This window comes from Aotus nancymaae, unplaced genomic scaffold (genome assembly GCF_030222135.1).
Source record: "Aotus nancymaae isolate 86718 unplaced genomic scaffold, 86718_ANA_hifiasm-v0.15.2.pri h1tg000015l_0, whole genome shotgun sequence".
Taxonomy (NCBI): domain Eukaryota; kingdom Metazoa; phylum Chordata; class Mammalia; order Primates; family Aotidae; genus Aotus; species Aotus nancymaae.
Window position 1 is genome coordinate 4,687,058 of NW_026988426.1, and position 15,367 is coordinate 4,702,424.

At 58.5% G+C, this 15,367-nt stretch overlaps 1 protein-coding gene across 5 annotated transcripts in view; it reads left to right on the top strand.

Annotated features, from left to right (window-relative positions):
- Positions 1–15,367, top strand: part of RADIL (Rap associating with DIL domain) — a 109,901-nt gene that overhangs the window by 92,128 nt on the left and 2,406 nt on the right. For 4 of the 5 annotated variants that reach the window (XM_012455580.2, XM_012455581.3, XM_012455578.3 and 1 more), the window contains exons 7-11: positions 3,837–3,949; positions 4,777–5,014; positions 5,787–5,959; positions 12,486–12,636; positions 14,404–14,975. In XM_012455580.2, coding sequence (XP_012311003.2) covers positions 3,837–3,949; positions 4,777–5,014; positions 5,787–5,959; positions 12,486–12,636; positions 14,404–14,897 — 1,169 coding nt within the window. In that variant the 3' untranslated portion in view covers positions 14,898–14,975. Of the gene's footprint in view, positions 1–3,836; positions 3,950–4,776; positions 5,015–5,786; positions 5,960–12,485; positions 12,637–14,403; positions 14,976–15,010; positions 15,354–15,367 lie in introns of those variants that run through there. The other variant, XM_012455582.2, reaches the window with a different exon arrangement.

A 15,367-nucleotide genomic window follows, 5' to 3' on the forward strand; every position in this document is an offset into this window, starting at 1 on the left:
GCCCAGGGCCATAGAGTCCTGAGTGGCCGTGGCCTGGTGGCCCTGCCTCTGGAGGGCCTGGGTCAGTGAGTGGTGCATTTGGAGCTGCCCCAGGCTGCGTCTCTGAGCTTCGAGGGAGGCCTGGGCCAGGTGTGCAGGGATGGGTGCCCCCACTGGCGTGGTCTACCAGACACTGTGGGGTCTCTGTGTACTCAGCTGTGTCCCTATCCTGGGAGGGCGCTGTGGCTGTGGCTGCATCCGAGACAGCCCCGAATACACAAGGCCAGGCGAGGTCCTGGCCGGACTGAGTCAGGGGTGCTGGGGCCCTGCCGTGCCCCCCATGCCTTAGGGGCAGGTTTTCTGAGAGGAGAGGCTCTCGATGGTGAGAGGGAGGTGCCAGGGCATCTGCGCAGTGACCCTGTGGTGGGACAGGCTCCCACATTGTGTAGGGGCCCAGTCCTCAGCCTCCAGGTGGGGGCCGGGCTGCAGAGACCAGGCTGGACTGAAGATGCGTGGAGGAGGTCAGGCCAGCCCTGGCCATGAGGTTGTGGGGTGGGGTCCTGACTCCTAGGGGAGGCAGAGCCAGCTGGGATCTGTCCGCATTCCTTCCTGCTGGCCACGGCTCCTTCTCCCCTCCTTCACAGGGAAGGGAATGTGGGGCCCTGCCAGGGGCTCCCTGGCCTGGGAATTGGGGCTGCCTTGGATATGTGGGGGTAGCGTCGACCCCTCCTGGCTCCGGTGGGCATCCAGGCCTCTGGCCTGCGGCCTTAACCCCCACGTGACGGGGCAGCCCCTGCCTGTCCACAGGGCCTGGATCTAGGGCAGACCTTTCCTCTGGCTTTTTCCTGGAAAGTGACATAAACGACTGTGGGTCCTTAAGCCTCCACGCAAGGTCCCCACGTCCAGCTGCCTGGCACAGGCCTCCCCTGGGGGGCCTGGCCTCCCGGGACTCCAGCGCCCTCTCCCAGCACACCTGATTCCAGCATCCTCCAGCGCTGGAGTCACAGCTGGCAGGCGGGCCCTGGGATGGAGGAGGCTCTGGGATTGCAGCCCGCCAAGGGCGACTCTCGATGACTTTGCAGTGCACTTGGTCCTTCTGTGTGACACGGGGATGGGGGCAGGTTTTGTTCTGGCCCCCACAGAAAGACTCAGCTCTGGGACCTGTGACTTTTGGGCTCCGCATTCCTGGCGGGTCCCTGGCCAACTTTCCACGTGGCTTTGTGGCTGCCTGGGTTTGGTGGCCTCAGGCAGCTGGGTCCCATGCGGTCCCCGTGTTGGCTGCTCTTCATGGGAAAAATTGCTCTGGGCTGACGGAGCTGCTGCCTTTGGTCTTGGGAGGAAGTTATTTTTGGTCGGGGCCTGGGTGGCATTTGGCCCGGCGTTGGGAGTGGGGCCCAGGGACGCCTGCAGGCTCCGGGTGTCGAGGGCCAGGCAGACACCAGGGAACAGAGTGGGAAATAGCCCCAAGCAGGGGCTGGTGTGGGGGAGGAGGTCAGAGCCGAGTCCAGCTTCCCGACCCTCTGCAGGAAATGTCTGTGGGAAGAATTGGGAGAGCAGAGCTGTCGCTTCCCAAGAGCGAGTCACGTGGCTGTTGTCCTTCCCCAAACACTGTTTGTCCAAAGCTGTGACTCAGGCCCCTCCCTCGCCACCTCACAACTTCTTCGTGTGCGTCTAGGATTCTCCCATCTTCTCTCTTCACGGCTGAGGCTCAGCGCCTTCTTCTTTAGAGACAGGGCCGGCTTCCTCAGGGGTCCTGGGGCTTTGTGGGCAAGTCAGGGGCACTGGCCAGTGTGTCCCCTTAACGGCCTGTGGGCTTGGAGCTCTTCAGAAATTCCCACCGGCCGTGGCACCACAAGCAGAGGCGTCTCGGGGCAGGGGTTAGAAATGGAGTCTCAGGGCCAGGCTTACGCCTGTAATCCCAGCACTTTGGGAGGCCAAGGTGGGCAGATCAGTTGAGGTTAGTAGTTCAAGACCAGCCTGGCCAACATGGTGAAACCCTGTCTCTACTAAAAATACAAAAATTAGCCAGGCATGGTAGTGGGTGCCTGTAATCCCAGTTACTCAGGAGGCTGAGGCAGGAGAACCGCTTGAACCTGGGAAGCAGAGCCTGCAGTGAGCTGGGTTCGTGCCATTGCACTCCAGCCTGAGAGACAGAGTAAGTCTCCGTCTCCAAAAAAAAGAAAAAAGAAAGAAACAAATGGAGGCTCGGGGCCAGGTGTGGTGGGGGCTGCATGTCTGTAATCCCAGCACTTTGGGAGGCCAAGGCAGGCAGATTGCCTGAGCCCAGGAGTTCCAGACCAGCCTGGGCAACATAGTGAGACCCCCATTTCTACTAAAAATAAAAGAAGAAACGGAATCTCAGGCTCTTGGGGGGTGGTTGGAGCCTGCTCTGTGGTTTTGTTCCGCACAGTCCCTGCCACCTCCTCCTCCTCCCCATCATTCCCACAGCCCCGTTTCCCTCTTCCCACCAGTGCCCTGCCATTGCCCAGGGAGGGCTCTCAGACCTGGCAGCCTGAGGCAGCTGGGGGCCAGGGCACCAGGACAGGTGGATGGGTCAGAGCTCAGCCTCCTGGCCTGTCTCCCTGCTGCTGTGGTGTGAATATTCTCGGCTAGCACTTGCTGTGGGTGCCATTGGGCCACCTTGCACGTCTCTCAAGCGTGGAGGCTTCTGGGCACAGTGTCAAGGTTGGCAGAGCCTGAGAGCCCCTCACTGCCCCAGACCCTGGTGTCCCTCCAGCTGCCCTGCCTGGGTCCCAGATGTGACCCCATGGGCCAGGCACTAGGGGTGCCTCACAGGTTCTTGGGGAGTGGTCTTGGTGGGTGGCGGCTAGGCATCCCCGAGCCCCTGAAGGAGGAGGAGCACCACCCACAGTGGAGTGAAAGTGACGGGGGCTTGTCCAGGGGCTTGATGTAGCATTGTCCTGGTGATGAGTGGGCCGGCCCCTGGTGCAGTGTGCCCGGCAGAGGGTGGGCGGGGCCCGTGTTCCAGGGAGGCCAGCATCAGGGTGATTGTTGGCCTGGCTCACCAGGCACCACCCATGCAGCCCCAACAGGCAGCCCTGATGGTGCCGCCCCTCTGCCCCTCCTGTCACCACCACCACCACCCCTCCACAGTCCTGGGAGAGAATGAAGATGCCCAAAGGTGGATGTCCAGGGTCCTAGCCCCTTCCCTGGGTGCTGATGGGACCCCCAGTCACTGAGACCACTAGATGCCCCCTCACTTTCTGGAAGCCCCCCGGGGAAGGCTCCACCCTGTCGGGGGCCTTTTGACTTCACAAGCGCCCCCACCCAGAGGGCAGGAACCACCCAGTGACCACCGTCACTGCTCCCCCAGGGGTGGCTCCCCCAGTCTCAGCTCCAGCTGCCCCGGCTGACACCCAGGGGTGGGAGTGAAATAGGTGATTTGGGCTTTTTCTTCCTGAAAGACTGTTACGATTCCACGGCATGGTGGCCACTCACGGGCTGCTGCCAGAGTCCTTTGACCCGTGTTGCGAGCAAGAAGCGACCTGTGGGGAGGGGTTAGGACTCGCTCTTTTGGGTGCAGCTGGTTGTAACAGAAAACTCATCCAGAACATGGGAGTGAATGAGCACTTGGGCTGGGCTGGGCTGGGCGTTGTGACATTGGGTGTCCGGATCCCTCCTGCCCCCTCCCCAGCATTCCTGGCCCCAGGTAAGGGCGGTGATGGTTTGCTGCACTCCTCCAAGCCAGGGCCCAGAGTCCCTCGGCTGGTTCATCACATCTGCACCCCAGATGGGCACACTGGGCGGAGCTGGTGACCAGGAGGGAGCTGGCAGCTGGCTGAGTCACCACTGTCTGCTGTGCCCCTTGTGACTGTTGGTGTGGCTGTCTCCCGCAGGCTCGAAGGAGTCGCTCTTCTCCTGCACGCTGACGGCCAGCGAGGAGGCCATGGCAGTGCTAGAGGAGGTGGTGCTCTATGCCTTCCAGCAGTGCGTCTACTACGTCTCCAAGGTGCACGGGACGGGAACTGCTTCTGCACTCAGGCAGCTCCTGGGATGAAGCAGGACACAGGCTTGTGCCTGTGGCTCTCCTAGGGGCCTTCTGGGGGCTGAGGGAGGGGACTGTGACAAGCTCCACTTCAGCAGGGAGCAGTGGCTGCAGGTCCTGCCCAGGCCCGGCTGCACCCCCACACCCCACACCCACGTTTCTCCAGGTCAAGCAGAAACCCTAAAACAATCCTGGCTCCCTCTTTCCCTCACCTTGAAACACTTGCCCTTCCTGCCAGTGTTTTGAGGGTCAGCGATGAGGTGGGGGAAGCCCCAGCATGGGAAGTGAGGGATGAGGTAGGGGAGGCCCCAGCATGGGGTTCAGGGGACGTGGCATGGTTATCACCCTGGACCCATGGGTGCCAGAGGTGCTGCCGCTGGTCCCTCTGTGGCCCTGGCCAGCTTGGGGTACATCAGGGGTGCAGTGAACCACTTTCCTGGGGAGTGGTGGCTGTCCTGTTACTACCCACGGGTGTCTCCAGCCCCTTCGTTGGAGCCCATCCCCCAGGTGCCACCTCTGTGCGCCTTCTGAGGTCATCTGTGCCTTGGACAGGAGCAGATCCCTCTGAGCCCCCTGCACCCCACCTCTGCTCCCAGCAGCCCCAGGAGGCATCTCCTGCACCCCAACACCCTGCACTGGACATTTGCAAAGCCGTGACCTGTCCAGCAGGAAGCCACCGAGGCTGGGTCCCTGTGAGAAGTGCGCGGGTGGGAAGCTGGCTGGGTCAGGCCCGCATTTGGCCACCAGCGCTTCTGGAAATGCTGGCTGCTGTTTTCCTTTCATCCCCCCAGTCCCTGTACATCTGCCTCCCGGCGCTCTTGGAGTGCCCCCCGTTTCAGATGGAGCGCCGGGAGAGCTGGTCCTCAGCCCCCGAGCTGCCTGAGGAGCTGCGCCGTGTGGTGTCCGTGTACCAGGCGGCCCTGGACCTCCTGCGGCAGCTGCAGGTGCACCCCGAGGTAGCCTCACAGATGCTCGCCTACCTCTTCTTCTTCTCCGGGACCCTGCTCCTCAACCAGCTCCTCGACAGGGGTGAGGGCCTTGTGCGGGGCTGGGGGCTGGGGGCTCACATTCCTAGACATGACAGCTGCTGGCCCCTCCCTCGCCACTCCTGGGGACAGCTCTGCCCTTGTTGGGGCTCCTGCTTCCTGAGCATCTGGTGCCCCTGGGGAGTGGGAGGCTGGGGGGCAGAGGGACAGATTGCCACAGTGCATTCTGTAGGAGCCAGGGTCCCATCAGGGTTTCACAGAAGCCATGGCCGAGAGGTCTGCCCGGGCCCCTTGCCTGGGGAGGGAGGGAACAGGCTCAGGGCATCACTGGACTGTCCCAGAACTGCCCGGTGGACACGTCAGAGCCAGGATGGAACCCAGGTCTGTGCAGCTGTAGACTGGCCTTGGACCCTGCCTCGAAGAAGGACTTCCTCCATCACCTGCAGGGTCCAGGGACATTGGTCATTCCCAGCCGGGGCCACTTTGGGGGCACGGGGAGACTCTGGTGGGGGCAAGCCCATGGCACATGTGTGTGGGGGTGGGAGACGGTCCCAGCCAGGGGCTGCGCTGTGGAGTCAGTGGCTCTCACAGCCCACCCTGCCCTGCTACCTTCATCTCCCACTGCACCCCTGCTCCAGAGAGGGGTTTTAGGCTGGTCTGTTGCCTTGGAAACCTAGGGAAGGTCTCCTGCCTGTCATGGAGTTGTGATGTCCTCAGTGGCCTGGAGCCAGGGAGGGCAGGCTCTGGGGACAGGCCTGTGTCTGTGTCCCCGGGGAGGGCAGCCCAGGCATCACCCTCCCTCCCTCCCTACACAGGCCCATCGCTGAGCTGCTTCCACTGGCCCAGAGGCGTCCAGGCCTGCGCCCGCCTGCAGCAACTCCTGGAGTGGATGCGGAGCGCCGGCTTCGGGACAGCTGGAGAGCACTTCTTCCGCAAGCTCTCCTGCACCCTCAACCTGCTGGCCACGCCCAGGGCCCAGCTCATCCAGGTAGGGGGGGCACATGGGAGGCAGGGAGGGGCGGGGCCACATGCTGTGGGTCCCTGGCTCACAAACCAGGCCTGCGGTAATTAGCAAGATTGCTTCCATTCCATGGCTGTCTCCAACTGGGGTAGACAGGATAATGGCCCAAAAGATGTCTGAGACCTGTGACCCCGTTACCCCCTAAGGCAAAGACGACACTGGAGATGTGACTACAATTAAGACCTTGAGATTCAGAGATGACCTGGGTGTCTGAGTGGCCCAGTCCACTCCAGAAGGGTGGCTCAGAGAGAAGCGGAAGAAGAGGGGACGTGGCTCTGGAGCTGGAGGAGGGACCAGGGGTCGAGCAGTGTGGTGGCCTCTAAAAGCTGGAGTGGCCCCGGCTGACAGCCAGTCTAGAAACAGGACTTCAGTCCTACAACCGCAGGAACTGAATTCTGTCAGCAACCGGAAGAGCAGGGAGACAGGTCCTCCCCCAGGGCCCTCCTCTTGCTGTCCGCTCTGTGAGACCTGGCTGAGCTGCGGAGCCACAGAGCTGTGAGAGCGTACACTGGTGTGTCCAAGACTGCCCCGCGTGCGAGCATGTGTCACAGTGGCAGTGGGAAACCGACATGCCCCTCCCTGCCTCCCTCACCACTCACCACCCCCTTCCCAACACAGTCATTAATGGAAATGAACCGATGGTTTCACGTGCTGTAGGGTGATGGGAAGAGTGGCCACAGGGCAATAGCTTGAACTTGGGAGGTGGGGTTGCAGTGAGCCAGATCACGCCACTGCACTCCAGCTTGGGTGACATAGTGAGACTCTGACTCAAAAAAAAAAAGAAGTGAAGCATTTTTATTTACTATAGAAAATTTGGAAAATGAGGATGTCTGGATCCCATGTGTGGTAGATTGAACACATGAATTTAGTTAGCTTCTCCTACGGTATCACGGAACAAAAGTAAAACAATGCTTTTTAATGGCACACACCCATGAGGACAAAGTCGTAGAGGAGACAAAAGCAATGCTATTTTGGAAGGCAGAAAGCAGGTGGGGGAGCACCTGCCTTAGCAGACTGAAGAAAGCTGACTTGGCCAGGCACGATGGCTCATTCTGCCTGTCCTCCCAGGGCTCTGGGAGGCTGAAGTGAGAGGATCGCTTGAGGCCAGGTGTTTGAGACCAGCCTGGGCAACATGAGACCCCATCTCTACAAAAAAGAAGAAAATAAACTGACTCCTGAGAAGCCACTCAGTTTACATGAAGCCACCGAAAGGCTCAGGAATTGGTAGCTCCAGGATAGTGATGTCGAGATGGGGCTGAAACAGGAGAACATGTGATCGTCATTGTGGAAAGCACTGGGGCTTGGATGGAGGAGCCGAGCCTGCAGTTTCACTGCGGACAATTCGCACAGCCGGAAAGAAACATAGTCGTCGGTTGAAAGGCGTGAGAGCTCCTGAAGGATGAGGAGAGGGCAGACCGCAGACGGTGAGCCTCACAAAATGCTGACCTGTGGGTCCTGTTGCTTTTCCCTGGGGACATTGGCTGTCCTGGGAGCAGGTTATGGTGTGAGGCTGAGAATCCAGGCTTTGTCCAGGCAGGGGCCACTACTGGGGAAACAGAAACCCGCACAGCACAGCACTGGCCATCTCACAGGCGAGAGATAAGCTCAGAGACTTCAGGGCCTGAAATGCACGCCCGGCTTTTCCCTGAGACACTTGCAACTTTCTCAATCTCCAGGGAGTGCGATGGAGAGAGGCTTTAACACTAAACCAGAAACTTTGAAAAGAAGAGTGTAGGCCAGGTGTGTGGCTCATGCCTGTAATCCCAGCACTTTGGGAGGCTGAGGCGGGCAGATCACAAGGTCAGGAGATCGAGACCATCCTGGCTAACACAGTGAAACCCTATCTCTACTAAAAATACAAAAAATTAGCCAGGCATGGTGGCACGCGCCTGTAGTCCCAGCTACTCACTCAGGAGACTGAGGCAGGAGAATTGCTTGAACCTGGGAGGCAGAGGTTGCAGTGAGCCGAGATCGTGCTACCGTACTCCAGCTTGGGCAACAGAGTGAAACTCCGTCTCAGAAAAAGAAAAGAAGAGCAGAATCTGTGGTGGTTTCACAATGCAGAGGAGACAGAGATAAAGAATCCAGGACCCCTTAGGAAGTAAACACCAGGCCCTCAGTGGAAACCCTGGGGTGAGAGGCAGGCATGGGGCAAATGCCTGTAGTCCCAGCTACTTGGGAGGTTGAGGCAGCCATTTGAGTCCAGGAATTCAAGGCTTCAGTGAGCTATGATCACACCACTGCACTCCAACCTGGGCAATAGAGGAATATCCCAACTATAAGAAAGAAAGAAAAAGGAAGGAAGGGAAGAGAGGGAGGGAGGAAAAAAGGAAGGAAGGAACTAAGAAACAAACGAACCTTGGGGTGAGGACCCAGCAGAGGCCATCTGAGCCTTACCCAAAGCTTGCCAACCCCAGCTCAGCATTCAGCTCATCAGCAAAATGAAGATACAAAATCTCCAAACCTGTGGGCTGCAGTTACAGCAGTTTTATGGGGAAAAGTTAAAGCCTCATATGTATATATTAGAAAACAAGGAAGGCTAAGAATTAATAATCTTGAGGCAAGAAAGAGAACGACTAATCAAACCCAAGGAGAGCAGAAGGAAATGACAGATGAGAGCTAAAAATCAGTGAAATGGGAAACAAATGTGCTTGAGATGAGCAATAAAGTCAGGGGTTGGTTGTGTGAAAAGTTGAATAAAAGTCTGAGCGCAGCGGCTCATGCCTGCAATCCCAATACTTTGGGAGGCCGAGGCAGGTGGATCACCTGAGGTCAGGAGTTTGAGACCATCCTGGCCAACATGGTAAAACCTCATCACTATTAAAAATACAAAAATTAGCTGGGTGTGGGGGTGTGTGCCTGTAATCTCAGCTACTCGGGAGGCTGAGGCAGGAGAATCACTTAAGCACGGGAGGTCTGCAGTTAGCTGTGATTGCGCCACTGCACTCCAGCCTGGGTGACAGAGCAAGACTCTGTCATAAAATCATAAAATAAATAAGGCTGGGCACGGTGGGTGACGCCTGTGATCCCAGCACTTTGGGAGGCCAAGGCAATGGATCACCTGAGGTCAGGAGTTTGAGACCAGCCTGACCCTGTCTCTACTAAAAATACAAAAATTAGCCAGGTGTGGTGGTGCATGCCTGTAGTCCCAGCTACTCAGGAGGCCGAGACACATGAATCACTTGAACCTGAGAGATGGAGGTTGCAATGAGCCGAGATGGTGCCACTGAACTCCAGCCTGGGCAACAAAGCAAGACTCCATCTCTATATAAATAAGTAATATAAAAAAAAATAAGATATAAAATACTCCTGAAAGGGGAGGTTGAGCTGATGGAGTCAGTTGCAGTGAGCGCGCCTGCAGGGCTGGAAGTGGGTGGGGCCTGCCTTGGTGCTGGAGGGGCCTGGGGCTGCTGAGCTGCTGCTGCCCACGTTCTGGTTCTGGTTCTTGGGGCTGGGTACGCAGGTGTGTTCTTCTGGGAGAACTCGCTGAGTTGTGTGTGTCAGGTGTGTAGTTTTCTGTGTACACGGAAAGGAAGCAGCAGCAACACTCAGGATCTCTGCCTCCCCCTGCACAACTGGGTGGGGACATTTCTAGAACCTTAAAAACAGTTCTCCTGGCTGGGGAACCTAGGCCAAGCTGAGGGCAGGAACCCCTTGCTGGAAAGGGGGCCCCAGCCTCTTGCCCCACTTGGCAGCCAGGCCTGAGAACCCCTGTGGGAGATGGGCAGGCTCAAATCAGCAGTGACAGCCCTGGGGGGCAAAGGAAGGCATGAGGGATTTTTCAGAAGCGGCTGGGCCACCCCACACTGAGGCCGGGAAGTGCCCTCCCTGTACCCCACACCCTAACACAGCGTCTAAAGTAGATGTGGAGGGGCTGGTGGCGTGGGAAGGAGCAGACCAGGGCCTGCAGGCTTCTTCTCTGAAGGGCCAGGCTGTGAGGACTTTGGGCTTTGTGGTGGCCTTGTCTCTGTCCCATCTCCTTCTTTGTTTTTTTTTTCCAAACCCTTTAAAAATGTGAAAACCTAGCTTGGGGGCCCTATAAAAATAGGTCTCGCTGGGCCTAGTTTGATGACCCCTGAAACGAACAATTCAGGGAGAGTCTTGGTGAAAAAGCCATTTATAGCCTCATAAAAATAAAAGAAGATATAGTATCCATAAAATAATAGTAAGATTCTATCCATGAGAGAACAAGAGGAGTCTTGGAAAATAAAACTGTAGAAGCAGAAATAAAACGCTGTGTAGAGGGTGGGAAGCAAAGCTCCCAAGACCAGAGACCACCAGAGAGGAGGGCGAGGAGCAGGGAGAGAGGGGCGGAGGGATGGGGGAGTGGGGGCAAGAAGGGAGAAAGAGAGACAGGGAGAGAGAGAAGGAGGGGGGAGAGAGAAGAAGGGGGGAAGGAGAGGGGGAGAAGGGAAGAAAGGAGGAGGAGGGGAGAGAGATGGAGGGAGGAGGAAGGGAGAGAGATGGAGGGAGTGGGGAGAGATGGAGGAAGGGTGAGGAGGAAGGGGAGAGAGATGGAGGTGGGGAGGGATGGAAGGGAGAGAGATGGAGGGAGGGAGAGAGATGGAGGTGGGGAGAGAGATGGAGGGAGGGAGAGAGATGGAGGGAGGGAGAGAGATGGAGGGGAGAGGGAGGGAGAGGAGGAGGGGAGAGAGATGGAGGGAAGGGAGAGAAACGGAGGGAGAGAGAGGAGAGGGAGGAGGGAGGGGAAAGAGAGACGGAGGGAGGGAGGAAGAGAAGGAGAGGTGGAAGGGAGGGGAGAGGGTTCTGTTTCCTTGAAGCTGAAGCTGATCTCTCGGCCCTGACAGCTGGCCCCCTCTGACACTAACCCTGGACCAACCACAGAAGTGAGAGTAGACACAGTTCTAGGAACTCACAATTAAACAGAACCACCCCCGGGCAAACCAGAGACTTTCTTGAACTGGGGTGTGCGTGGGTGAGGGTGGTGGGGGGTGGAGGTGTTGAAGGAGGACCTTCTGAGGCTGGGGGGTGGTGCTGTGCCCTCGCCCCTCTCACACAAGGCTCTTGACACCGACTGTCCATCGGCATGGACAGCTGGTAGCCGCAGCCCAGGTCCCAGGATGTTGGCAGTAAAACTTGGGAGAGAAACAGAGGAAGCAAAGGTGAGAACAGGTAGGCCCCATCAGCGAGGCCAGCATCCAAACAGTGGGAGTCCAGAAAGAGCCACAGAGAGGGTGAGGCCCTGGACACTGGGCCAGGCCAGGGTTTGCACCCAAACTGTGCATCCCAGGACTACAGGATGCTGGGCACAGAGAACCACAGGCTTCCAGACAGGAATCAGTGCAAGGCCCATCCTGAAGATTTGCACTCAGGATGCTTTCGGCAGAGCAGCGTGGGAGTCACAGGACAAAGTGGTGCCTGCAGAATCTGAACGGTAATGCCCTCCGGCCTGGAGTGCTGGGCCAGCCAGAGGACTGGTCCAGGGTGGGAATGAAGACTCCCAACACTCGGAGCAGTGGTTTTCCTGTGAGTGCCCCTTTCGAGAAGCTACTAGAAGATCGGTTCCATGGAAACAGGACGAAGCAGAGAGCTGAAGAAGTGAATTCCAGAAAATAAGAACCAGCTGGGAGCCGGGAAGGGAACCCCAGAAGAACGATGACGGAAGTCCCAGGGGGCGCACAGCCTGTTTAATTTCATGGGAGGAATTCACCCTTTCCTTATGGCAGATGCTTTTTGACTTGCCTGGAAAGTTTTCCCAGGCCGGGCGCAGTGGCTCACACCTATAATCCCAACACTTTGAGACGCTGAGGCAGGAGGATCACTTGAGGCCAGGAGTTTGAGACCCACATAGTGAGACCCCCATCTCTACCAAAAAAAAAAAAAAAGAAACAGCAAAACTAATTAGCTGGACATAATGGTGCATGCCTGTGGTCCCAGCTACTCAGGAGGCTCAGGTGGGAGGATCACTTGATCCCGGGAGGTCAAGGCTGCAGTGAGCTATGACGGAGCAACTGCACCCCAACCTAAAACAACAAAACAACAAAGTGCTTTCCCTGCCTCCTGTCACCTGGGTGATGAATGTTCCTGCCTTCTGGTCAGGACTTTAGCCGACTTGACTTCTTTTCCGCTGTTGGAGGTAGGAATTGGATTTCACTGCTCGTTTCCCAGCAGTGGTTTCTCTGGTTGGCGGCCACAGTGTAAGGTGGGCACTTGCTTGAGATGGGGGTGGGTTCCCTGGGCAGGGGCTTCCTGATGGCACCTGCCGGCCTCTCTCTGGAGCAGCTGCCAGGAAGTGCCAGGGTGAACTGCTGCTGTGTCACCGTCCCCCTCACAGATGGCCCCTGGTGGGAGTGAGGACCGCAGCACCCCTCAGCCGGCCACCCCCAGCCACCCATGGAGGCTGCCCCTCCCTGGGCTGGGGTCTGCCCCTCCCTGGGCTGGGGTCTGCCCCTCCCGGGCTGGGGTCTGCCCCTCCCTGGGCTGGGGTCTGCCCCCAGAGGCCTGTGACCATGAGCTCCTTCTTGTCACCCAGATGAGCTGGGCAGCTCTGCGGGCCGCGTTCCCTGCCCTGAGCCCAGCCCAGCTGCACCGGCTGCTGACTCACTACCAGCTGGCCTCAGCCATGGGCCCCATAAGCGCCTGGGAGCCAGGGACCCAGGACAGCCCCGACGCCTTCAGGTCAGGTAAGCCCCACCCCAGGGCAGGAAGGGGCTGGGGACTCAGTGGGAGACTCGCTCCGAGCTGGACGGAGCCTGGAGGCAGCCTGAGCTCTCATCTCATCTGAAGTGAGTGTGGAAGCCCTTCCTCCTGGGGACCTCCCTGGAGGAGCCTCCACCTGGAAGACCCCTGACCCATCCCCCACCTGGGGACCTCCACAGCGGAGGGTCAAGAAGCCAAGAGTCCTTGCCCAAGTTCCAACCTCCAGGCTCAGGTCCCGGGTCCCCTCATTCCTCATGAAACTGGAGGATGGGGCCTCCCCAGTTGCATGGCTGCCTAAGAAGGGAGCAGAGGCGGCACACGGCCATGGGGAGGCATCCCTGAGCACCTGTGCTGTGTACGTGCACACGCAGGCTTCCACACGGAGGGGTCTGTGTGCATATATATGTGGACATGCATTCATACGAGTGCATTGTATTGATTTTATTTTTTGAGGCAGAGTCTCACTCTGTCCTCCAGGCTGGAGTGCAGTGGTGTAATCTTGGCTCACTGCAACCTTCACCTCTCAGGTTCAAGTGATTCTCCTGCCTCAGCCTTTCAAGTAGGTGAGTTACAGGTGCATGCCACCATGCCCAGCTAATTTTTGTATTTTTAGTAGATACAGGGTTTCACTGTGTTGGCCAGGCTGATCTTGAACTTCTGACCTCAGGTGATCCGCCTGCCTTGGCCTTCCAAAGTGCTGGGATTACAGGTATGAGCCACCTGGCCCAGCCAAGGGTAAATTTTATTTATTTATTTATTTACTTAGTTACTTACTGAGATAGTCTTGCTCTGTCACCCAGGCTGGAATGCAGTGGTGCAATCTTGGCTCACTGCAACCTTTGCCTCCCAGATTTAAGCCATTCTCCTGCCTCAGTTTCCCAAGTAGCTGGGACTACAGGTGCACACCACCATGCTCAGCTAATTTTCGTATTTTTAGTAGAGACAGAGTTTCACCATGTTGGCCAGGCTAGTCTTGAACTCCTCACCTCAATTGATCTGCCTGCCTTGACTTCCCAAAGTGCTAGGATTACAGGCGTGAGCCACCGCGCTTGGCCAGGGGTGCATTTTAATGTGTAGATTATTCACACATTTTCCTTCATTAGCGTTACATGTAAACACATCAACAAAATAGTACAGGATGGCAGAAGCGATGGGGCCTTGGATACTGTCCCACAGCCCCGGTTCACCTGGCACTGGGCGTGGGCATTCTCCCTCCCCATTGAGTCATTTTTGTGGCCTGCTACGTGGCAGGCTGTGCTAGGAGTTAGGAGCTCAGTGTGCACGCAGCTCTTCCGCCTCCTGAAAGGCGCCGGTGTTCCCAGGGACAGAGACCAGCCTGGACATAGGCCGTTCAGGTCCCACGAAGCCTGCAGGGAGGCAGTTGTCTCCTGCCCTGGGAGGAGCTTGTGTCAGCTCAGCAGGGCCAGAGGAGCTCCAGTTACCTGGGGACTCCAGCAGGGCAGAGATAGGCCTGGTACAGAGCAGCTCAGTGGGCCTGGAGGGTTCCTGGCCACAAGGCCCTATTCTCAGTCCTGAGATACTCGGACTTCATACCAGGTGGTCAGTGGGGATTCAGAAGGGATGAGAGCCAGGATAAGATCGGTCACTGTGGCCAGGATCCCAGCCTCCTGTGTCCATAGGTCAAGGGACTTGGCTCTATCTGCTGGTCCCTGGGTTCCCACAGCATTGGGCAGGGCAGCCTGGTGAGGGAGGCAGCTTCACCCATCACGGGCATCCTCTCTCCCCTACAGAGGACATTCTGGAGTCCTATGAAAACCCCCCACCCATCATCCTGCCCAGCGAGGGCTTCCAGGTGGACTTGGAAGCTGACTGCCTGGACGACAGCATCTACCAGCACCTGCTCTACATCCGCCACTTTCTGTGGGGCCTGCAGAGCAGAGCCAGCCCTGGCAGCCCTGGCAGCGGGGCCCCCCAGCCAGCCTGCCCCGAGGTACCTGGGGAGGGACCCAGCCAGCATGCCCCGAAGTACCCGGGGAGGAGACTCAGCCAGCATGCTCTGAGATTCCCAGGGAAGGGACCCAGCCAACATGCCCCAAGGTACCCAGGGAGGGGCCCAGCCAGCGTGCCCCCAGTGCAAGAGGACAGGAGAGGGCCTGGAAGCTGGACTGGGGACAGCAAGCAGGAGCTCCAGGGGCTCTGGGAGTCCTGGCCCAGCCCAGGCCGTGCTTCCGATGGCAGAGGAGCCCCCGGCCTCTTGCAACAGCTGCCAGGAGTGCTTCTCTGACTCTGCCCCCGCCTGACGGCCCTTCTGCCTGCAGGCTGCCCCTCAGTCACCCGAGTGCTGTGCCCACCTGGCCACCCCTCCTCTGCCTGATTTCTTGCCCTTCCTCTCCCCAGGGTGTGCACCACGCCATCCCTGAGGGGCACCTGGAGGCCCCGAGCTGCCCCCTGGCTTCCAGGGACCCCGGCCCAGCAGCCCGGGAAGCCGCCTTAGAGCGTACTCTTCCCTTGAGGGGGGCTCCCTGGGCACAGGCCCCCTCTGGAAGGCAGCCTGGCCTTGCGGGCTCCCAGGCTGGCCCCTTGCACAAGGACTCGTCCTGCTTGCTCACGCCTCCCAGCACTCCACTGGGCCCTGAGCCCGGGGACCCGGACTGGCCAGTGCCCGGCGGCCCCTATGGCAAAGTGCTCCCAGAAAGGCAGAGGAACGGACCCAGAGGCCTCCCGGGTGCAGCTTCGGAAGGTGAGGCCTGCCCA